General features: G+C 41.1%; 1 protein-coding gene across 1 annotated transcript in view; it reads left to right on the top strand.

The window, feature by feature from the left end:
• diaph1 (diaphanous related formin 1) overlaps positions 1-24131 on the top strand; it is a 102914-nt gene extending 78783 nt beyond the window's left edge. The window contains 10 exon segments of the mRNA XM_008278329.1: positions 4759-4857; positions 4999-5093; positions 5625-5726; positions 6114-6353; positions 6971-7100; positions 7330-7454; positions 7621-7785; positions 8291-8423; positions 12613-12702; positions 21614-24131. Coding sequence (XP_008276551.1) covers positions 4759-4857; positions 4999-5093; positions 5625-5726; positions 6114-6353; positions 6971-7100; positions 7330-7454; positions 7621-7785; positions 8291-8423; positions 12613-12702; positions 21614-21801 — 1367 coding nt within the window. The 3' untranslated portion in view covers positions 21802-24131.
• The last annotated feature ends 1176 nt before the right edge of the window (positions 24132-25307 follow it).

Below are 25307 nucleotides of genomic sequence, written 5' to 3' on the forward strand. Positions count from 1 at the left end.
AAAGGGACCAAGGCTACAGCTGTCCTTCTGTCTGCCGTAGTTTTGGCCTTCTGTTTACTTTAGACAAAGAACTTTATGCCCCCCTCCTTTTCATTTTCTTCTTTGTCTCATTCCTGTCAGGAACTGTTGTTAACACTTATAAAGTATACTTTCTAAAAACCCAAACCATTAGATGTTCTTATTAAGATAGCCTGAAATACATTTTGTCTTTGCTGATGTTAAAGATTGGCACAAGAATTGTTTTTGTGGTTGTGCAATTCTTTCACTGGAGCAACTTCACCAAGTTTTTCCACAGACTTGCTCAACCCAGGAATATTAATGTTGAAACTTTAGACTCTCTCATCTGTTCCACTTCAGACAATCTTCAGCTCTGGAATGCTGAATGGAAAAAAGTTAGTTAGGAGTTATATAAAGTTAATGTGCCTTTCTCCAGTGTGGCCACCAGAGGGCCCATGGAAATCAGTGTTGATACCTCCAATATACAATGGAGCACATCATCTGAAAGCTTTTAGTGGGTTAAAAATAAACTGCAGCACTCCACAAACAGGGAGTGGTGATGACAGGATGAATAAGCCACATTGAAAGACGACTGAAAACAGCATCGTAAAGAGAAGAGAGTAGACTTTTTGAGAGAGGACTGAAATTCTTCTCTAAGTTGAGGCTGTAGTTCTGAACTGTAGTTGTTTTTTTCCTTTCTGTGTGTGTGTGTGTGTGTGTGTTTCTCTCTTTCTCTCTCTCTCTCTCTCTCTCTGTATTCTGTACCAGCTACTTCTTTTTCCTGCTTTCCATCTGTCTTTTTTTTTCTTTCTCCAAGCCTGGCTACCCATCACCTCTGCTACACATTTTCTCCTTTTAAGGAGTGAGGGAACAAGAGTGGAAAGGAATTGGAGGGTGGGGGGGTGAAGGACACACTCAGGTCTGCTGACTGATAAACAGACTCCTCTTTGTGCAGATAGAGCCAGATACACACTCGCACACACAGACACTTAGTTACATATTGACAAAGACCTCAGCATGACTTGGCTCCTCATGATTCTGCTCACCCCTCCTTCACTTCCTATCCTCCTCCATCTCTCTGCTTTTTTTTTTTTGTCTTGCCACTTAATTAAAAACAGAAGTCAGAAATGGAAGAATTTCTTCATGACACACTCATGCGCGCACACACATAGACACAAACACAAGGCCCCCCCCTTTTTTTCCCATCATCTCTCACTGCCAAGCAGCTGTTGGGGAGACGAGGGGGAGGTGTTCCAGGAAATGTGTGTGGATGCGTGTGTGTGTGTCAGACGGGGTGGTAGAGATTTGTTTCCAGTTAAAGGGGCCTTTTGTGTGTGAACGTGTAACAAAACGGCAGCTGGGACAATAAAACATGTGGGCATTAACATTTCAGTACTCCACAAGTGTGTTCATACGTGCTTGTGTATGTTTTTGTGTGGGTGTCCAGTCAGACATGTGTGTTCTGCCTCAGTCATCTCCTTCCATCCCCCACAATGACTAAGAGTAACTCGATGCAGCGCTCCATAGCCACCGCTAGAGGTGCCATCGGCTTATAAATGAAAGTGGCTCTGCATGTGGATACCACATAGCAGCCATTTTACAATCTGCACACCAGACCCCATTTTATGAATCAGCCATGATGTCAACATAGCTACGGCTCATTCTATTGGCTGGAGTGCAGCTGGCAGTGTAACAGTGTAGATTTACCCACGCACAAACACACATGCTCCCTCACTGGCTCTCAGGCACTCTGAGGCAGATGCACACACTGACCCAGTGACATGATGCTGCCATTAGGTCACTAGTCTTGTCCCAGACTAAGTGGATTGTAACTGCTTGAGATTATATACTGCACAGATCAGGTGTTCAGCTGTGCTGTAGTATGTGTACTCGTGTATCTTTTTAAAGGTCTGCATGTGCATATTGCATAAGGGGCATCAGCTTTTGCTGATATTATTACTTGTAGATCATGTTGTTTCTCCAAGTACTACCTTTAGAGTTAAAAAAAAAATTATCTCATTTTATAGATGTCGTGTTTTGAAAGAGTGGATTATTTTAGGCCATTCATTGTTTGTGGCTCTTATCAAAAGACATTTATTTGTAGAAACTTGTCACTTCCTTTTTTCCTAATGTTTCAGCTTTAGCTTTCTGTATGTATTTGTTTGTGCAAAGATATTTATGTTGTTTCCTTTCAGATGTCCTGATGGATTTTCCGACCCTGTGTGTGTGTGTGTAGTAGCTGGCTTCCTGCTTTGGTTTCCTGCTCACAGCAGGAACTGTAGATGGTGTGTTGGACACACAATAGGACTATTAATGGTAGCATTACACAAGGGTGACTGCAGTGATACATTGTAAACTGCATAAAAACAGCAGATGAGAGCTGAAACTCAACACATAAATGATGGTTGATTCTGAGAGAAGAGTTTCATTAAGCTAAAGCTGATACTGTGTAAAACAATGGGGCTTATTAAGGTCACAGTCCACTGACAGACTGTTCTGTTTGTATGTGTGTGTTCTCAATGAATGGTTAAGTTGAGAGATGACGAGCTCATTAAGAGCCCGGGCTCGTTAACAGACTGTCCAACTGATTGGCATCTCACATTGAGACAAAGCACTGTTTGACTGGACATATGGACGGATGAGCAGATGAATGAATGTGTTGTTATACTGTGGTGAATGTCTGTCTCTGTGTGGAGAATACTTACAGTGTTGTTTGAATGGGACTATTTGTCACAAATCTAAAAACTGCACTTGAATGCGGACATGTTATAGTAGAAGATGGTGGGATGACAGAGGTGAAGAAATAAGGCAATATGTACGGTGCAAAAGGCTTAATTGCAGTATACAGTATATATAAGTAACACTGATGCATGCACTGATGAAGTATGCAAGTGGACTACGATCTATTTTTTAGAGCATCTTGTCATTATTTTACCAAAGTTGCAGTTACGTTCTTTTCAAATAGACTTACCTGTTTTAGTGAAAGTCTTAATTTTAGCCTTGGATGTCATTTTGTACAGTCGTTGCCAGGCAGCAAGTGTGTGTCTCACAAAGAGACAATGTTTTCACATTGTACACGCTTTACCAGCACTGTTGCTGGCTTTTATCCAGACAGTTTCTTCTTGTCTTATGTTCCTGTCTGGTCTTTACAAGGACAGTCGATAATAAATGTATCGTTGCAAGTTACACAGTGTGCGGGCATCAGATTGAACCTTTATAAGGATAAGAAATGGACAAGGCCACAGAGAGATTGCTTAAAGTCTTGCACTGTGATTTAGAGAAAACCTAACCTAGAGACTGGAAAAGAAGTACAAGGTAAAGGCCAACATGTTTCAGTGTTTATTATACTTTAAGCCATACAAAGAGGTAGAAAGGGACACGAAATGTCTGAGGACATTGTTTTATTGTTGAAGTTTTTCTATACATGGTCAGAAGAATTAGTGGTTGTTACTTAAGGACCTCTTCAAACAGCACGTGTTGCACTGACATTATAAGTAAGACTCCCAGTAACAATCATTAATGCTTTAACAGGGTTTTCTGCACATCTTCCAGAAAAAAAGTTGCTATTCTCTTCTGCCTGTTAAAGTGTTTTTTGTTCTTTTATTTTATGATGTTTTACAAATGGCTTTTACTAGTTTTGTCCGCTCTTGATTGCTGCCTGTCGGATGTACGTACGGCACTTTGGTCACCTTAGGTAGTTTTAAACACGCTATATAAATAAGTTTGATTTGAATTAATTCTGCTTGTTGAAATGTTAGTTGTTTGTACAATGAAAGGTTGTGAATTAAGCGGTGTGCTGCAGCCCTCCTTTTGTACTCTAAAAATCATTATTGTTAATTTTGATGAATACTCAGTCTATAAAACATCAAAAGTTGTGACCTATTCCCATTTCAACATGCCTGAATCAAGAAAACTGTCTTTATTTTATCCAATCCACAGTTAAAAAAGATTTTAATTTACATCAATGTGAAACTGTCCGTTGAAGGAACAGTAATTTTGAAGAATATTCTGTTTTGTTGCTGGTAGATTTTCTCTCTTATCATTACAACCTGAATTATGATCAAGTATGAGTGGTTAGATAATACTGACACAAACAAGTGGAAAACTGTGACCTCCAGGACTGTGTTGACCTTAGATCTATTTGCCTGAATACAGTGGGCTGTTATGTGGTCAAACCATGTGATCGTGCATCTTTCACCCCCAATTCTCATCTAGTGCATATCCACCCCACGCTCTGACACATCCTTACAGTCACAATCCTGACCTTGTCAGAACAAGTTAATGTAAAGTGTCTCCATCGAGTGTGACTATCTTTGCTACAGAATGGAGTGTATATGCACGTGCATAAGCCGAATGGAAACTTTAAATGCCTTACAGCGAGCAAATGTCTGGCCATATTTAAAAGGCCTACAATCACCAGGGCCATGTTTCCCCCAGTGTTACAGCCATTTCATGTTAGTTCAGGCTTACCCTAGGTCACTGATACAATAATCCCGACACCTCCCTGACAACATACAGTTGGGAGAGAGTGAAAAAAGTAAAGGCCATGCCTAGTCTGTCACTTTTTTTTCTCATCACATCAACCCTCTATCCATCCCTCTAGTCCACTTCCTGCTATATTAAGAAAACCACTGATTTCCCTACTGTTCTTTTTTCCTACATTACATCCACCAAGTAATACAATTTCTAATAAAGTCTCCCTGTTCTTTCCTTTTCTGCATCTTACCCCCAACCTCCCCTTTTCTTTATCTACCTATCCAGCGAAAAAGGAGCAGGATGGTGGAGATGAAAAGAAACAGCTGCAAAAGAAGAAGGTGAAGGAGTTGAAGATTCTTGATGCAAAGACCTCACAGAACCTCTGTAAGTCCCTTCACCTGATAACACTATAACAATGACATTACTTTTTAAGTATATTTGCTAAGCATCTTCAGTGAAATTCTGACAACAGCGTATGATCATGGAGTCCTACTTTTTAATAGTTTAATTATGTTCTCTCACCAGCCATTTTCCTGGGATCCTTCCGTGTCCCATACGAAGAGATCAAGAATGCCATCCTACAGGTCAATGAAAAGATCCTCACGGAGTCCATGGTTCAGGTACAGATCTGTTCTAGTGTTGGTATAAAGGCATCTAAATGTGCATCCATTCCTCTATGTTATGACAGAATAATGAGCTGTCAAAAGTTTGTTGTCCTTTTGTTGTTGAATGTTACCTTCAAAGAGTAGATCAATTTAATTTATATTTTGAAAGGTGCTACATAAAAAAAAGTTTATTTGTGCTGAGTGAGTATAGTGATTAGGAGGAGAGTGTCTGCCTTATTGATGTGTCCTCCAACAAAAGGACATTTTTTATTTTATTTTATTGAACCAGCAAGCCTCTCACATAGTTTCATAATAATCTATAATTTTCAAGATTGTTTACACATTGAATCATCACGGTTAGTGCTTTTTAGTTGTACCTGCATGCTGATTGCTCTTTACCACTGAATAATCCACACAGGGCATCTCTCTCAGAGGCCAATCAGTCTGTCTTTGCGTTTTGTGTAAGCCATTGCTTGGGCAAGGAGTAGTTTGGGGCACATAGAAATGTCTGCAAGTCATGTATTTTTTCCTTTTTGTGCCATGTAGAACTTGGTCAAACAACTGCCAACAAAAGAACAGCTGGATGTCCTGAGAGACATGAAGGATGAATATGATGACTTGGCTGAGTCTGAACAGTTTGGAGTAGTGGTAAGGAAACTTAAACATACATACACACAGAAAAACACACAAAAAATATGCAGTTTTGTTTTGGTAAAATAGACATAAATGTAAAAGTCAGCTGAATAGGAGGTGACTAACCACAAACATTGCAGTAAATCGGTGTGATGTCAAATGATATGTAGAAAATTATCAGATAGTTGCATCATTGTCAGTATATTAGACGCAGAATACCCTCATCCTGTTAAACACAGACAGCTTTGTTCAACTGTGGAATATTTGAGTAATGGATGAATATCCTTCACTCACCCTCAACTGCATGTGCACACATACACAGTCTCACACTCTCGCTCTCTATGTGGCAACAAACATACCAGGAATGGGTCTTAAATCCCCCATCTTCTCTTGTTTCTCCAGATGTCCACTGTGAAGAAACTGATGCCCCGGCTTCAGGCCATTCTATTCAAGCTGCAATTTGAGGAACAGCTGAACAACATCAAGCCAGATGTGGTGTCTGTAACAGCTGCCTGCGAAGAGCTTAGAAAGAGTGAAACCTTCGCCAAGCTACTGCAGATCATCCTCCTTGTTGGGAACTATATGAATTCTGGCTCGCGCAATGGAAAGGCATTTGGCTTCTCCATATCGTACCTGTGCAAGGTGAAGTGTAGACTTGCGATCCACACCCACAATAAAAGCTGAATGAAAATACTAGAAAGGCCTTAAGTGTAGACATGCCAAGTTCTAATAAATGACGTAAGAGTAGAGCTGTCATCTTAACAGTGCCCCACATGCAGTGTTTTCCCATTATCAGAAAACATTTTAATGCCCATGTCTTGGACTTCACTCTATCCATCCATTACATCTGAGTCTCATACTCAACAAAGACTGAATCTGTTGCTCTGCCTTATTTTTCCATTTTATACAGTTTAGTGACTGGGGCCAAGACAAAAAAATAACCATGTAGAGAGTACCATGCAAAGGCGTTCATATATTACTTTTTAATATTAGCTATGTATATATATATGTGTAATCGTGACATTAGGATATACACATGACTACATGGTTGCTTTATCAGTAAACTGATACATAGTGTCAGTTTATCAACAGTTGTGTCTATGTTGTTGTTTTAATTGTATTTTTATCTGGTTTGATAATGGGGAATAGCCAAAAAGTTCAAAGCTAAAAATCACCATCACAGTTGGGAACAACTGACAACATTTTGATTGATTACCTTTTCAGTGTGCCCTTTTAAAATCAATTCTTCTTCCAAACAGCTGCGTGACACCAAATCAGCTGATCTGAAACAGACACTGCTCCATTTCCTTGCTGATGTGTGCCAGGAGCAGCATCCTGAAATCATGAGCTTTTCTGATGAGCTCATCCATGCTGAAAAGGCCAGCAGAGGTACACAGGACATCCAACACAAAATATAATTGTCTATATTTGTAGAGAGCATCATCCATCCATTACTCCTGACTACACATTGCACTCATTTTACTGATGCAGTGTGCTCACGTGGTTTCAGCTGATGCCACTGTATGTCCATCCTTTTTTTGTTTGTCCTTATTCACAGTGAACAACAACTTCATATGTAAGTGCTTTGCATTGCTGACATTTTCCTTGTTCATCACAGTTTCTGCAGAGATGATTCAGAAGAACCTAGAGCAGATGGGCCGTCAGATCAAGAGCCTGGAAAAAGAAGTGGAAACTTTTCCTCCCTCACAAAATGACAAGGACCTGTTTGTGGAGAAGATGTCAATATCCTATTTATTCAGTTAATTAGCAGTTGTTCAGTACCTAAACTAGTCTGTTTTTATATGAATTTAGTCAAATGCTTTTGTAATCACAACAATTTTGGGATGTTTTTATGTCTTGGTAAACTACAGAAGTGTGGATTCTATGTACCTTAACATCGTGTCTTCACAGCTTTGTGAGCGTTGCTCACGAACAGTATGAGAAGCTGGACCTGCTCCACAAGAACATGGAAAAGCAATACTGTGATCTGGGAGAATATTTTGTCTTTGACCCGAAAAAAATGTCTGTTGAAGAATTCTTTGGGGACCTCAACACCTTCAAAAACATGTTCCAGGTGTGTCTTTGTGCATGGGAATGAACAAAGTCATGTGTGATCTCATAAATGTAAAGACTGCTGCCGTTTTCAGTCTTCAGTCTTTTCTGACCATCTTCCAAAAATATCATCATTTGTGGTGTACAAAGACAAACACACAAGCGGAGTTGGGAAACAATGTGCCACTTGAAAGTTAAATGTCAAACCAGGATGAGAAAAGAGGGTGTTGGTGCACCTGTTTGTATTGAAATAACAATGAAAGACTCCATTCTATTGTCAGTTTATACATCAACTGTAAATGTGCTCCCACACGGGATAACTTGTTTTACCAGTTATAGAGAATAACGGCCAGCTACTGGTTTTGAAGTTTTATTTACACACACAGACATCCATGAGATCCATCATATATATTTTTGTTTTCAGGAATCTCTTTCATTCTGTTAACACAAAGGTATCTTACCCAGACACTCAAACTTATTTTGCATACACACTGATATTTTCTCTTTTTCTTGTCTTTGCCCAACAGCAAGCTGTAAAAGAGAATCAGAAGAGGAAGGAGGCTGAAGAGAAGATCAAGAAGGCCAAACTGGCAAGGGAAAAAGCAGAAAAGGAGAAAGAGGAGAAACTCAAGCGGAACCAGCTGCTTGACATCAACGCAGGTAACTTTGTGGGGTATTATCTGTTTACCTGCGTGTGACTGAAGGAAACAGAGGCACATTCCACATTTCTCACTTTGTATTTCCCTCAGATTCCAGTTGGGGGCAGTCAGAGTCCACACTTCTGTTGGATATTTGTGTGTGTGTGTCTGTATGTGGTGCGTGTGTGTGAAAGAACAGCCCTTCAGTATTTTTAGACCAGAGTTAATCTAATGTTGATGACCTTTTTTAAGTTAGCAAGTAACAATGAAGCCCCACATGAAGTGAAGACCAGGAGGATATATGCAAGGAGCAGCTTGACCTCTTTTCACTCCTCTGGCGATTGGGGGGATTTTCCTCCATAAAAGAGAACTGAAATAACGCCTAAATCTCTTTATCAGCAAAAACATGTTTCCACCCTTCTATGAGATGCCTTTTATACTTTGAAAAATGCTAGTAGCATATTTTCACTTGTAACACACACCCATTCTCACTCTCTCATCCCCATGTACACACAGTTAGCACTCAAATCCTGCCTTGCAGATACACATTTGTGCACAGACACTTTTTTCCCCCTTCCCTCAGACTGTGACCTACTTTCAGTACATTCCTCCTCTCCCAGGCTCCGGTTTGGTTCTCCAGAGACGCTGCTGTTCTGCGGTCAAAATTTGCTACAGCCTCAGTGCACTCTGTGTGTGTATGTGTTACAAAAGACTGTGTCTTTTTCTTGTGAATTTTCTTCTTCTTGGCCAAAGTGTATCTGTGCATGTGTATATGTATGTGCGTGTATGAATGTGTGTCTGTTTTGTGAAACTCTTACAAAAAAGTCTTGTTGGCCTTTTCTCCTAGTGATCCATGTTCCAGCTGGCTTGCCCTCTTCTCTCTTTCTTGCTTTTATTCCATCACTCCCACTTTTTTCCTTTCCCTCCCCCTTCTGTCTGTTGTTCATGTGGAGGGCACTTAAAGGCAGTGAGGCTTCACTTGGAATATTTTGTCTCAGCATTAGAAGTATGGAGTATTTGTTATAGAAAGCAAAGTCTCATGTTCAGTCTCTAGAGACATGCAGAAATAGAACATAGTAGTGCTTCAAAGATGTGTGTGTCCGTCCGTGTGTGTGTGTTTGTGTGCATTTGTGAGCTAGAGATCATTTACATACAGGTGGCATATTTGACTGCCCCTGTAGCTTGGAGTCATTCAACACCCCCTATTTGAATTCAACCACATACAAATCAGGCATACACACACCTGGTCTTTGTTCCGTATTTGTTTATAGCCCTCATACTGAATGGCTGTTAAACAATGGTTGTTTTCAGCAGCTGCTCTTTCGCACAGTCATCTTCCTGGTTCCCTTTTTTTTTTCCTTTCCATCTCTTATCTATCCTCTTACATGCCCTTACTGTCCCATGAATTCTCTGAATGTACCTATGACTTTCTGTCCCTGTGAACATAATACCCCAGTTGTTTAAGCTCTGCAAGGGCCAGTGTGTATTTGCAGTTTGTGGCCTTGTCATTCCAGTGTGAGTCAGACACAGTCACTCAGTGGAGTCTCACTTTGCGGATGTTTTGAGCATGCAGTGGTAGGGATTGTGAATAACTGATTCTTCTGAGAGTCTTCATAGATTATTACATGTTCTCATTTAATAAGTGCCTTTGCCTGATTTTATGTGGCTCTCATTAAATATGGAAGTAGAGGGCTCGGGATGGTAAACTGGTACAGTACTTGAATGCCACGCCTAAAAATTCACATTCACCATCTGTGCTTTTAAGTTTACTGAGTTTGATCTGATAAGTTCTGTCTACCACTGAAATGAGAAATTCATCCCTGGCTCTCATAAACCCATCCCATGGACATTTGCCAAGGCTGCTGGGAAAGCTCCTATTTCTAGTTTCTACAGCTAGGTGTCAGTACTGTCTGCAAAAGATTGCGTTAGACGTGTGTTTTTATGTAGGTGCTAAAGGGTGTGTGGTTTCCACTCACATCAGTGCTGGTATGGGAACTGCCACTAGGAGTGCTCGTGCTCCATACAGAGAGCAAGTGAGGGAGTGGTGCGGGGGAGGGGAGTGAAAGAAGTAGAGTAGGGCAGCAGATGCATCTGTTAGGGATTAGACTGTGTTGTTGTCTCTTAGGAAAAAGGGGCTAAAAGGAGAAGAGGAGAAAGGCACAGTCTATAAGAGAGGATGAGACGGGATAAGCGTGGATAGCCTGATGTCTCACTTTAGGCTTCAGCTTTAAAAGAGATGCACAATCATGGCACATTATTCAAATAAAAATTCTGTCCTCAACTCCCCACTGACTGTTTTTCTTCCATGTCCTTTTTTTGTTTTTGTTTCTTGTTTCTCCTCTTTCATAATTTTTTATTTTTTTTTCCATTCATGTTCTCATCTGCTTTTGTGTGAAAATCCAATAGGGGTGCTATTGCCCCACACAAGAAGCTGTGCCATCTTTGTATGTGTGTGTGTCCGTGTGTGTGTGTGTGTGTCCGTGTGTGTGTGTCCGTGTGTGTGTGCGTGCGTGCATTAATCGTAAATCAGATCCAAACAGACATCTTTAAAAGCTCAACATCTAATGCTATTACACTAATTAATCCATCTTATGTTCTTACTTGCTTCAGACTGTACCTTGCTGTTTGTATCTTATACTATGTGAGTGTGAAGTGTCTGCACATGTCTGTGGTACTCACATTTTATTGTCAGTAATAACGCCATGTACCAGACATCTATTGCAAAGAAAAATCATGTGAATTAGCAAGAGCACATGATTACCAACAAGCCTGAACCCAACAAGTGTGTCTTCTCCCATTAGCTCTCTTTCTAATTGCAAACAAACCAAACATTGTTCAGCTTCTTTTTGAAAATAAGACCGATATATGACTTCAATGAATGATGTAGCCCCAAGCGACACTCACACAAAAAAATACAACAGATCTTTATGTATATTTCTTTACAGAGCACAGACTCAAGACTTTCCAGTTTTAGTTCTCACTAAGTCAATAATAAGCATGATTTTGGAACAGCAAGGTCATTGTTTAGTCCCTCTACTGCCTCTGGTGCATTTTCACAAATAGATTTGTGTGTTTGTGTGCTTGAACCAGTGGTTTAAGCCAGCCATGTGATTAGGGTAAGTGGAAATGTGCCAGATGTGTTTCCCTTAAGAGGACAACCATGGCCTGCATCATTCTGATTTTTTGTGCAGTTCCAGGATATGGACATTGAGGGGTGTATATGAGCCATGGAAGGCTTGGGGAGTGTGTGAGAGACTTTCTCTGATGTGACAGGCGAGACCACAGGCCATCTGCTTCATGGCTTACTGCAGGATTAAATATTGTGCGTGTCTGTGTGAGGAGAGCTGTGTTTGTGTTTGGGGGTTGGGGGAGGCGACGACATAAACCTTTAACCCCGACCCCTCTGCCCCTTTTCCAGACCCCTCTGTCTCTATTCACGTTCAAATAGAAATAATTAAAACCATCTGCCTGAGCGCTGAGCTGTGCCACTGAATGCTGCCCACAAAATTGTCATGACAACACTCACACTTGTACACAAAGCTTAGAGATTGGGCACCCCACATGGTTTGGCCCACCTTCCTCTATTTATGGCCACCCGACCCCAAGGCTGTGCAGAGAATGTAAATGTAAACAAAGATACAAACAGCAAGGCCACCCATAGAAACAGTACCTGTAAACATGCATAGGTATAGGGTTCATTTCCAGTCAGTACCATTTTATCCATTGGCCACATTTACGCATTCATTCGTTGTAAATTTTATGTGAATTTGGTTTCAGAGGGTGTCTTTCCAGTAAGGGTGAACTTGTGTGTTTCAGAGGTTATCTCCCTGAAATTGCAGTGCATGGCCCCTAGCAGTGGCAACATCTGAACTAGGTCACTGCCTATCTGGGTTAATGTAGCTAATTGCCAACATGGCCACTTGGCTGGTAAATATCCCGACTTCCCACGTGTGTGTCGGCGTATCAGAGACAGGGATAGGTAGAGAGTTTAGTGAAACCACCAATCACTCCCCTGCTGTTGGGAAAGAAAATAACAGTGTGTAAGGGTAATCCTGACTTCAAATAACAGGGTTGTGATTGTGAGATGTGTGTGTGTGTGTTTATATGTGTGTCATAAAAAAAGAAAAAAAGTTTAAATGCAAAAACACATGTTGAGTTGATCTAGTGTTTTTTGATGCATTGCTGATATGATGTGTTGATGTTGTTTACAGAGGGTGATGAAACTGGTATCATGGATGGCCTGTTGGAGGCGCTGCAGTCTGGCGCTGCTTTCAGGAGAAAGAGAGGACCGCGGCAAGCAGGTACACACACACACAAGCAGAGCACTAAATCTTCACCAAACATACAGATGTTTCAAAGTTTCTACAGTTGCTTGATTTACAGATTTCAGTTTCCTTTCACACACATTTGTTGTACGCATGCTAGACAGAAGCACATGTAGCATATGAGACTCGTTTGTTGCTTCTCGCTTATTCTTTCTGTCTCTATGTTTCTGTGAATACACAACAACAGATTTGTTTATGTTCCCCTGTCTCTGTTCCATCTGTTGCATGGCTCAGAGGCTGTCAGTTGTGGCAATATTCTCTGGCCATGGTTACAGGGCCAAAGCCAGTGCCATCAAAGGCTGGCACAACTACAAAAGGAGAGGGAGGGTGCCCGGAGTGGGTGTGGACAGTAAGATACTTGAGAGGGGAACAACTGATGAGGGTGTGGTTGTGGAATAGGAAAATCGAGGAGGAATATGAATGTAGGAAGATGAACCAGCGTGTGGGCAGGAAGTTTTAGGAAGTGAGATCAGTCACTGAGCAATACACAGAAGGTTTTGTTTTGTTTTTTTTTGTTTCCGGTTTCACATTCATCTGTTCAAGAGATGACGGACGAGATATAAGAAATCACAGTCGCACAAACCTCTACACACACTGAGACTGAAAGTAGGACACAAATTAATAAGACAGTCATTAATGTGGAGTCTACATTTCATTTAACTTTCAAAACAGTTTTGCCATATTATTTTTCATTAGAATCCTTTGCTCACCTGTTCTACGTTGTTTTACAGCTTTTACAACTACAGCTCACTGTAAACATGTTACACAAAAAAATCATAAAATCTATAGGAGTAAAATTGTTGACTCAAAGTCTTCTGTATTTTGTGGTGTAAGAAATAAATTGGAGCACTGTTTTTGTCATTACTAGGCCAGCCAGAAGTTTGTGTGCTGTGTACAACTCCAGCCTGCTTAGATTTTCATTCAGCCCATGCTGTTCATTCTGTAAGCTCACAGAGACAGACCAGTAATCTAGTTAGCTACTGACTCTAAAGTCTGTCCCACCACTAAATCCAGTTATAGTTCCTGTTTTTAGACCAGAGCTTTTCATCCCTCTTTTTTTGTTTTATGCTCATAGCCTTGTAGTTTGTAGCACAAGCCATGCAAATGAAAGTGAGGCAACGAGAGCTGTTAAGACAGTACTTTGTAACACGATTCCTGGTGTTAGGCAAGTCATGTGTAACCATGTGAGTGGGAAAGTGTCCAGTGCCCATTAACTGTGAGTGTGTGTGTGTGTGTGTGTGTTTATTCACATGCACTGTTGTGTGGGTTTAGTATTCACACATAAGAAAGGTTGTGGAAGAGTGCAACCCAATCCCTCCCTCAATAGAAGCCAGATGTGAAGCGGCGCTCCAGAGTAGAATAGCTCAGAGCCAGAGTGTCGACTGCACTCTTTTCTTTCTTTCTTATAATCTTTCTTTTTTTTACTTTAGCAATTTTGAGTCTGTTCAAAGCTAAACTTGACAGTGTGCACAGAGTTAACAAGTTTTTGCAAACTGTAGAAAATCTGTGACACTGACTTGACCCTGAACGTATACTAAATCCATTTATGTTCATGAATGATAGAACCTACACAGACATTCTTAGGGTTACGTTCTCCTTTATATGGAGCCTTCCTGCCTCTACATTGTTATTAATGCATGTCACCACACTGCTTTACTGCCCAAAAATACAATTCAGAAGAAACTCAGACCTCCCTCTTCCCCCTCCGCCTTAGGTCCTACTGTAGCTTTTTTGTTTTTTTACATGAATTTGGCTGGGTTTCGATTTAAGCATGTAAACTCTATTTAGCTCCCTTTCTTTCACCATGTCGTCTGTCATTCTCTCTGTCTCACTTTTTTGTTTCTGTTAGTAAAGGCATTTTAATAGCTTGTTTGACATAATTGTACATTACAGTAAAACTGAGGTTGTGTCCAGTGGCCCCCCGTTGTCCCCGAAGTCACTGCGCGCAGGAAGCTCACTTAAATAACAAACAGCACTTGCCCATGACCACAAAACTGACTGAGACGACAGTGAGAGGGCAAATGGAGGAAGAAACGGGAGCAGGGAAGAAAGAATGGGGCCCACTTGAGGGTTCCGTCAGTCATCCATAGTACTGTTTGGCCACCTCACACTCCTAACAGGAAATACCTGAACATATGTGTGTGAGAGAGAGGGGGAGTAAGAGCTTCCCTCACTACACATACTTGTTTGTGGTCGGAAAGAGTAGGAAAATATAAGTGGCCGTATGCATCACATCTTTTTTTAGTGCCTCCTTCTTGTCTCCTCTCTTCCTCCATCATGACATTTCTGTTTTTCTTTTGACAAAGTTCAGGGTTTTCCATGGCTAATGTGGAGGGTGTAAAGCCATGCTGTGGGTTTTTTTTTGGCCATCTCAGCTTTGTTAGGAGTTTATATTTTCCTCAGGGATGTTCAAAGGCTGCTCCTGGCAGTTGCCCACGTTGTTTCTTACAGCCAGGAAGAACCTTAAGTCTTTCACCCACAGAGTAGGAGTGTGTCTTTGTGTGTGTGCGTGCGTGCGTGCGTGCGTGCGTGTACGCACATTTGACTGGCTGGTTGAGTCAGAGGTCCTAATTTAGTGGAACTAAAGTAGGAGGAGGAACATCCTGACTTTGGCTCAACTGATACATATCTGGCATTACTGGGGCCACAGGCCACCTCTATTAGCAGGCTAAAAACACTCATCTGGCCAGTTCATTGTGCACATGGAGATAATTATTAGTGTTCACTATAAAATGTGTAAAATATGTTTCACACAGGGCAAAAAAAAAATTAAAAATGGATAAAGATGTTTAGATCTGAAGAGAAGTTAGTCCATTCGCTTTGTTTGTTATCCAGTAACACAACACAGGAAAAAGTCATTCATATTCTTTAATTTTGAAAACATGACATTATGATGGTACATCAGAAGCTGTAAATATTCAAAACATAGCATTTTGGTTGGAAAAGGTTTCTTATCGCTCCAAGCCTCCATTATTCTGACATATATTACACCACTAGCATCTGGGCCAGTTAAACCAGTTGCTGATCTTATCTGATTCTAATTACTCTTCCCTGCAGAAAAAGCTCAATTAATTAAAACCATTGTGTTTATTGTTATTACAGGTCAGGTGCCATGTAATGATTCTGCAAACACAACAAAAGTTTATCCTCTTGAATTATCTATGAATAAGCAAAAGAATGGAAGAGGACTAATATTCTCTCTTAGCAAGGCAGTACATTTAAAGATGAGTTTTAGCTGCATGATGCACCAACATAGTGATGTCGCTACACGTTGCACTCCTCAAGTACGTCCTTGCAATACTTCTACATTACCTCACGATAATTTTGCATTCACTACAGTACACATCCCGTTAAGAGCAACACCCTGCAGACACTATGGAAACTAGACACAAAGTGACACTTCACGTGATGCATGTTGTTCTCAATACTCATTTTAAAAGTTAAATCTATGTCACCAACAATATAGAAATGCTGGCTGTGAGCACAGCTGCTCTGCTTGGCTGTGGTAGGTGGAGCTGTCCCTGTGTACAGTTAGTGTTTGGCTTCTGCTATGGTTTAATCTATGTGACTATGAGTTCATGTTTGTGCAATATGGGTGTCAACGAGTGTCTAAACTTAAGCAAACTACTGTGTTGCAATGTTACAAGGTCACCAACTTCTTCCATAGTTGTGTGAGTGCAATTGTGACTATCACAAGGATGTTTCGTCACACTAGACTGATTCGTCTCAAGTGCGGCCAAAATGCTTGCATTCTGGAGCCCTGAATACAAGGCTCAGCCAGCAAGGCCATCACTGCACACACACACAGCCCCTGCATGCAGTCAGTGTTACATTCATTACACACAAATCTGTCACAGCCATAATCATAACAACCAAAGCGCGACCATGGCTACTGCCACAATCACAGTGACAGCTATGCCATCCCAAGACTGCAGTCACAACAGCAATCACAGTCTGGCTCAGCAGCAGTCCCTCAGAGAGCTGTTGAACCAGCTTCCCTTTAGTTTCGATTGTAAATGCGATGGTAGCGACTTTGGTCTGAGCAGACAGCCGAGAGTGCACAGACTCACTGTAGTCACAACCAGTGGTATTATAATATGCTACAATAGTGTAAAAGTGTTTTTAAATAATGCAAACGTAAGCAAAGCTAAAAAGCCTTTTTTTTTTTTTTTACTTGAACATAATAGTTTGACATTTTTAGCATCAAATAACCTCCTGTAAATCCTCGAGTTACAATATGTTTAAATGAAACTCTTGGTTACAGGCATAGTGTTATATTACGTTATAAAATAAACTTGTAATAAAACAATATATTTCCATGTTTTAAAGCATCTCATTGGGTGGCAAGATTGCGTGACTTTATAACATATGCAACATTTTTATGTCTATATTATGTATTTATAAAACACAGTTTTATTAGTATTATCTGTGGAGCTATTTAGTACTATTGTGTGGGTAAATGAGCTTCATCATGTGAAGGGTGTCCCTCCCTTCCCCTTTTTCTTTCTTTCCTCCCCTCACAGCTGTGGTGGCTGCAAACGTCACCAACTCGATGTTAAAAGACTACCAAGGGCCCATTGAGTGTGTTGTCATGCTCATTGTGTCACAGCAGTGTGAGTGAATGGGCAGCCACGAGGCTATGGAGGATATATACCCCTCACCTTTGACCTGTACCTCAGCTCTGTGTGTGTTTGTACTGGTTGTGTAGAATGAGCAGATTGCAGGGGGGATCCTCAGCTGTCTACCCTTCCCCGCCTTTGAACACTTACAGACAAAACACACACACCAGATGCTTGCATGCCGATACAAAGGCACACTTGGATGTTTGCATACCAATACATGCACCCAGTCAGACACATTACAATCCAGAGGACAGACCGTCTTGCATACAACAGTATCAGACTCTGGCTTTCATCTTTAGATTTTTAGCTCAAGATATGTCTGTTATTTTTGCATAAATGAGTCATAAAGACTCACCAGTTTAGCTACATTAGGCTAATTTTATGTGTTGTTGTGTTCAAAGCAATTTACGTGCAGGAATGACGTGTCTCAGCACTCACTTTAGACCCATCTGCCGGGTCATGACCCTCGCTGGAACGACCAATCACAGTAGTAACTAGCTGACAAAGCACCAATCACAACAGAGAGACGGGGATAAAGGACATAGCAACAATAGAGGCACACGCTGGCTCTGCAGACAGTCTGCTCTTACAAAAACAGAAACAATCCCCCTGTGAGGACTTGTGCTTTCACAGATGTTCTCAAACACTCACACAGACACACAGGAGAGACAATTCTGACCAATAGGAGAGCACTCATCAGTCAAGCCATAAAAGAAACAGTGGTGATGTCACATGCATGCTTAGCTCAATAAAAGCCAACCACGCATATGCACCAGTTGAACCCTTTCAATGACATAAAATCCATGTTTCTACATCAATATTAACCCACAGAGACTAGCCAATAGTGGTGCTAGATGACGTCAGTCGTTCCCACAGTCCTTCAGTGCACAGCAGCAGTGTGTTACCCAGTGCAGCCTGTGGAGGGCGATATCAGTCTCTTCTAAACTGGAGGTGCTGATGGAGGTCCAGCCTACATCTGCAAATACACCATCATCCTGGTTGTGGCACTGTTACTGTGTTGTCATGTGACTTTGGATGTGCTGCAGTTTGTGTGCAATATCCCAGGATCATAAAGATGGCTGCTTCATTGTTGCATCACTGTGCAGACTTCTTATTGATTAGGTTGTGTAAGGGTAAGAATATAATCAGAGAAGAGCTGAGTGTTCTGTACATAACATTTAAAAGCTACTGAGCTCATCTTTGGTACCTTCTCATTTTAAACTTCCTTACATGTCTGCAAATTCTCTCGCTGTTTGTATATTTTCCCCTCATAAGGGCAGCAACACATACTGTACAACAAAGCGTTCTTTCCCTCATCAGGTAGTCATTATTTAGTCTCCTGGAGTGTAATGTGTTACAGATGATCCTTTCACTCTACTCTTTGTGCAACTGACCACCCTTCAGAGTGCAAACACACTCGTGTAATCTTTACGCCCATCAGTAAACAAACAACTTGTCTTTGTTGTCAGTCACAATATCTCATTTCCTGCTGCTGCTGCAGCCACAAGGCTTTATGCCAAATGCATGGATCATTTAGTCAACATCAGAGCTAGCATGTGTATTCAACATGCATGCTGAGAATTTCCTGTTTTCAGTGCCACGTGGTCATGGGCTACTGAAGTGAAGTTTTTGTGCTGCACTTCCACAAAGTTGGGAGACTTGTAGGCGACAAATTAAAAAAAGAGGTAATATTTGAAGGAGGAGAGGCTCAGATTTCATGTAATTCCGCTCCGAATGTGGATCAACATACAAAAGTACTGGGTGTTAGATTTCCTCGGCAGGCTTTTTGTTCCCTCAGGCTTTAGAGATCTCCTTCCAGCATCACATTAGCAATTTGGCCTTGTTTTCACAAGCTAAGTAGTACTAGGTGACCTCTTTCAAAAAGGCAAATCACAATCTGACTGTTTTTTTGTTGTTTTTTGTTGCATCAGTCTCGTCTGAGAGTTTAAAGTTGTAAGATTGTTCAGCTACAGTTTTAGTGGAAAGTCTTGGCAGCTGCCTATTGAGGAAAATCTACCCACAATCAATGGATAAGTCTGGTGTGCGTGCGCGTGCGTGCGTGCGTGTGTGTTTATAGTCCCAAGCAAAAGCAATATTTCCTCCTTTTAGAGGATCCATGCAGCACTTATTCTGTATTTCTTTCACATTTGTATCCCTGAAAGATTTGGTAGATTTATGTTTTTAGTAAGAAGGGACAGTCCTGGGAAAGAGAGCTTGTCAAATGCGTTGTGTTTTCATTGGACTCATTGAAAATAACAAAGTTGATTACTGTGATCTGCCTGTTTGACTTGTATCCTATCTGTGTCATGTGATTTATAAAAATAACTTCATGTATTTGCTCCAAAGGCTGTATGAGTTCACATGTTTTCACTACATGTTATAGCTCCATTTAAATTTAGAGAAACCTGGCATATCTGCTCCGAGAATTTTCCTCGTTTCTTTAATCTGCAGGTTTCTGTCTAAATTCATCTGTTTCTCAGGCTGCTTCCAATGCAGCAGCCCTCTGATCCTGACTCTTATCCCCCTCTCTCTTCCTCCTCTCTGTCTTCTCTCTCTCTCTCAAGAGGGAGTGGAGGAGGATGAGAGAGGAGAGGAGCTGGGCTGACAGTCTTTGAAGAGCTTTTCTCTGCGGGTTAGAATTTTTAGGACAAGCTTGGCACAGTACACATACACATATACCAACACCCACACTGGCACACACTCTTTCTCTCGGTTTTTGGGTCATTTGCATAATTTCTAATTAGTAAGTTTATGAGTAAGGGAGACGTTGGAAGGGGACAAAAATAGACGTGGAGGAAGTATGAAAGTAGACTCAGAAAGAGATGAAGTTTTCCCATGTAGTGGTGTTTATGATGGGAAGAAATCTGCTTCTGTCAAATGAAAGTGTGTAATATATCTATTTCAGTTCAGCTGAAACACACAAAGCTACAAAAAACAAAAAGTCATCTGTGAACATGATCTTGAATCTACGAATCCTGCTTCTCCTTTTTCTCCTCAGACTCAATTGTGTCTTTGTCACAACTAGTTCTGGAGACCTGCTCGGTAACTCTGTATTTTGTTTTTTTTTCCCAATCAGAACCATGCGACAAGTCTTGGTTTGCTGTTTGTGCTACCATGGTTCATTTGCATGTGTGTTCCCATTGGTTTGATCCGTTTTGCTCTCATCAACATTACAATAATGTTGCATTTATGGTAACAACAAGTGTGTCCTGCACTGATGCCGCATTGTTTGCTTGAGGAGAGAAGAGCTCTGAACGTACACCAGGCGTAAACACACAAACACAATCTCCCACTGACCTATATAATTCAAAATGGCCGCCGCTGCCGCACAGCTGTCCTCCCACACAGGAGAGTGAAGAGTGGTAAAGGATGCAGGGAGGGAATGAGAGATATGACTGCTGCTGCTGCTGGCTTGTGTGTGAGAGAGGAGGAGGAAGAGACTAAGCAGGTAGAAGAATAAAAAACGACACCATCCTCGGGGCACAATCTGTCACGCTTGTTCTGTTTCTCCGTCCGCATCTTATTTCACCTCTCTGCTTCCACTATTCCTCGTGATATATTTTACTACTTATTCCTGTCGCTTCTTGTCATCCCTCACAGCTCAATCCTCCTCTGATGCAGTCCCTCCATCCATGTTCGTCTCATTTTCATTCATCTCTGCCTCTTTAATCTTCCCACAGCATGAATCATCCAGCTCTTCATGGTGTCTCACCCTCTGTCTTACCCCTTCCTTCCTTCCTTCCCTCCTTACTTTAACACACCACCTCCATTCCTTCATCTCATCAGTTCCATGTTTCCTCCCTTCATATGTCTGTAACGTCCCAGTTTATTTCCTCCTCTTTTGTCCACTTCATTAAGATCATTTTGAGTCTGATCTGACATTAGCAGCAAGTTGCTCCAGATATCACTTCAATCCACATACATATACAGCCACACCCTTGTCCATTTGTGTGTCAGGGTAATGCATGTGGGAGTTTGTGGAAAAGAAAGACAGCATTCAGTTTGTGTTTTACCATCCAAAGCAAACTCCAGAGACGTTTTTCAGAGGCATTTAACTGATTGAACCTCATGTTTGCAGTGAAAAATGCTTATTCATGTGGCTGCTGATGCGGTGATGTATGGCTAACATGTTTTTACATGTCCTTTTTGCATGTACACCAGATATGTCTATTCATGGCATGCACTGACATATCTGTATGGATTTGTGATCAAAATGACATCATGCTTATTGCATCTCACTTACTCTGTACCTTTCTCGTTCTCAGCCAACCACCGACGAGCTGGTCATGCAGTGACCAACATCCTGGCCAAAGAACTGATGCAGGAGGACACGCCTTCATCCAGTAAAGCACCCACAAAGACAAAGACAAAGACGGAGAAGGAGGAGCCAAAAGTAGAAGGAGCAGAGTCTTTAGAGGAGTTATTGGACACTGCTCCCCCTCGGTCTAATTAGGCACCCGGATAGAAAGTTTTTTACTCACAGGGTCAGTGATATCTAAACACAGATTTATTTTTCTCAGACATTCCAGAGGCCAATATCAAGTTGAGATTAGTTTACTAGGAAAAGGCCTGCGTTTCTCCGACCCTTGTCTTAAAAGAACCTTCTTTTGGGACAGCGTTGATTGTGTCTTCTGGGATGATGGGGAGAGGCAGCGCATGAGGTTGGGGCTCCCACCTCAGCCTCGAACCTTGGATGTCTCTCACCAACCTTTAGGGCTTCGCCAATATCATAAAGATTTATTTGCTTTCTTTAGCATATGCACATATATGTTCATGTATTTTTCATGTACTTCTATTTCACTTGCTTCACCTGTCACTCATGAAAGGGCATCTTGAGACATTCCAAAGACTTACTCAGGAGGGATCCAACCATTTTTTTGTTGTTCCCAAAGTTAGACTGGGAATGTCTGGAATTTGGCATAACCTGCAGGTGGTTCAGAGTTCTCTCTGGATGTTACAGCCAAGACCACTTTGCGCTTTCTTTGTTTGTTTTTTTTTTAAAATCTGATATTGCTTTGTAATTCTTTGATATACTGTATGTTACTATTTGTAATCATTTTGCTGCATTATCGCAAAAGTGCCAACCTAATGGGAACCCAGTCTTGTCATTTCACTTGTAGGTTTTGCTCAGTCACAGTTTGCACCAGACAGGCGTGTGGACCAGTCCAACACCTTGAATACAGCATTTATCACCTGGGTGTATGTTTCAGCGTGTTTTTGTTTTGTTTTCAGAAGGGATTTAGCTCACTGGTGTGCATGTATGTGTTAGATATTATATAGAAATAAGGATGATTTACATAATCTTGTCTAAGTTATTTTACCACATGTGCCCACAACAGTTATATGAAGAAAACATGCTTTCATCCGTGAGCAGGATTATATCCATGAACCCTAGAGGGAAGTCGAGTTAGATGGAGGCAGAAATGTTCCTCCAGAGTCAAACCAAAAAAACTTTGCTTTTTAAAAGGGTGTTTCCATACAAACCTAGCCTGAGCAGTTTACATGCCTGTGTGTGTGTGTGAATGTATGAGAATGTCTGAGTGTGAAGTAAGCTGCCTATATTTAGTTTTGTGTGCACAATCAACTTCTTCCGTGTGTGTGTGTGTGTTTGTGCACGTAGGTTTGTGTGTGTTGCCATCTGTAATTACTGTACGGTACAGACCATGCTGTCATAAATGCTAGCTTTCATAAACAGCTTTGTGGTCTTTCTGCTGAGGATATAGCACACTGGAAAACTGCCCAAAAACTGCTGAGACAAGTATGCGTGTCAGTTCAGTTGTCTGTTCGAATCTGTGTGTGTGTGTGTGTTGTTCACCCACTTTCCCTCCCACTAAACTGCAACAGTAGTTTCTGAATGTCTGGCCTTGTCTCTATTTGTATTCAGGAGCCATCAGCATACATGTTGCCATGATGTTGTGGTGTAATATCTGACAGGAATCCTGCGCGGTGATGTCAGTTGCTCCATGCAATATTTATTCCTATGCAAACGCTGTAGTGTAGCGTGCACCCCAGCCCCAATACCCAGCCAGTCTCAGGATGTACAAACCACTGGGCGGACTTGAGCACTCTTTATAAACCTGCTGGTTCAAGATCAGTGTCTCATGACGGTGGTGATTGAGGAAAATCCTTGTAGCTCCAAAACTATCAGCATTTCAGGACAAGAATGTGTGTTTTTTTTTTTCCTCAATACCACCAGCACTGATTTGGCATCTTCCATAACAATTTGAATGTCTTTGGAGAAAGTGGCACTTAAGCACCACAAATAGAAATGAGATGAAGTACTGGAGGTGTAGACACCTTTGTTCTGACGGTGCTTCATTTTCATCTAGTTAGCCTGAGAATAATTAGGTGCAAAACCCGATAGACTGCTGCGCCTGCTCTGAAGCACAAAGTATGCTGTAGCTGTATTTAAAGCAGGGAGACAATGGCTGCTTTAGGTCTGCAATATTCTGCTCATATCTGCAGGTGGACAGCAGCAGGTGATTGTGTGTACAAGATACTGAAAAGCAACTGTTTTCAAAGTTAAGGAGAGAAACGTTGACGATATCAAAATACCACTGGAATATTTGCCCTAATTTGAGGTATTCCTTTTGTTCAGTAATTGTTTTTCTTTTTTAAGAGATTGTTTTCTAAGTGAATTTTTATGCTTGATTATTTTAATGTATTTGAATGGATACAAGATTTTTTTTTTTCTTTTCCAGAGATTGCTCTATGGCTACAGAGTAATGCACACAGTCATTCTGTTTGTTACACCGAGCTATTAAAAATGTCTTAAGTAATTTATTGATGTGAACGTGTCATTCTTTGGTCAAAAGTGTGTTTTGTCTTTTGATGTTGGTGTGTCATTTCCAGCTCTGTTGTATTCCTGTGTTTTCGCAAAAGTATGTTGTTTTAGAGGCAGGTTTGCTCTTTTTCCTCACTCACCTCTCTGCTCCTTCCCCTCTCGCCGTCATGTAAACACTTTGTGCAATAAAATACCAGACGGTCACTGCACTCTGTCATCATGTTTTTTTGCCAATAAGCAGCAGAAGAACGAATAAACAGTGGAGTTATGTTTTTTTTAACAGATAAATCCTGGGATTTTCCATAACTCCATGGTTTGCAGAGACATTTTCCAACATTGTTTGCCAGTATTCAACATGATCCATCCTGTGTGCGCACACACAAACCCATTTATATAACTATCTTTGAATGTTGACCGACAATTAATTCCATAGCCCCTTATTCTAGCCTTGACCCTTACCCAAAACTAAGTCCAACGTTAACCCTCAGTTTTAACCCTTAAGCAGTCGTTCTGAAGGGGAGTGGAAAAAGTGAGGACCAGCCAAAATGTCCTGATTATCCCAGAAATGCACCGACTTCTTTGGTCTAAAACTTCAACTGAATCTCATAATGATAGTTGTACAAATATGGGCGACTGTGTGCACAGTCAGTAATGTGCAAAGTACAGTGGATGCCGTGTGATGTTTTTCCTAATTATTGTCCCCTCTCTCCATTTCTGTTCTGACCTCCCTCCTGTTGCTGTCATCAGTACACTTCAGGGTCTGTTTCTCTACATACAAATACCAACACATAAACTTGGACAGCTGCTCTGCAACAACATACAAGAATTTCAATAAACTGGTCTCAACTTTCCATTTCTTTCATAACAAATGTTCAAGTTTTTCAAGAACTCAAAAGGCGAACTGAGGCCAAAGTATTAGCTATATATTTTTTTTTATTTTATTTTTTTGATACTATGAGTGCTGTTAGTTCAGTTTTGATGCTATTGTGCCATTGCCTTCCCAATGTTAAAATGACAGTTAAAGAAAAATAGCTTGTTTGGAGCTTCTAGTAATTCTCAGAAGTCTCACTTGTTCTAACTCAACACCTCCAGAATCTTTTTGACACTGGTGACTCAAGTGAATTACTTCAGACAATTTATCAGACTCTGTGCGCTCCTTCTGGAGCCACAAATGG

This window comes from Stegastes partitus, unplaced genomic scaffold, assembly GCF_000690725.1.
Source record: "Stegastes partitus isolate 25-593 unplaced genomic scaffold, Stegastes_partitus-1.0.2 Scaffold120, whole genome shotgun sequence".
In the NCBI taxonomy this organism is placed as follows: Eukaryota; Metazoa; Chordata; class Actinopteri; family Pomacentridae; genus Stegastes; species Stegastes partitus.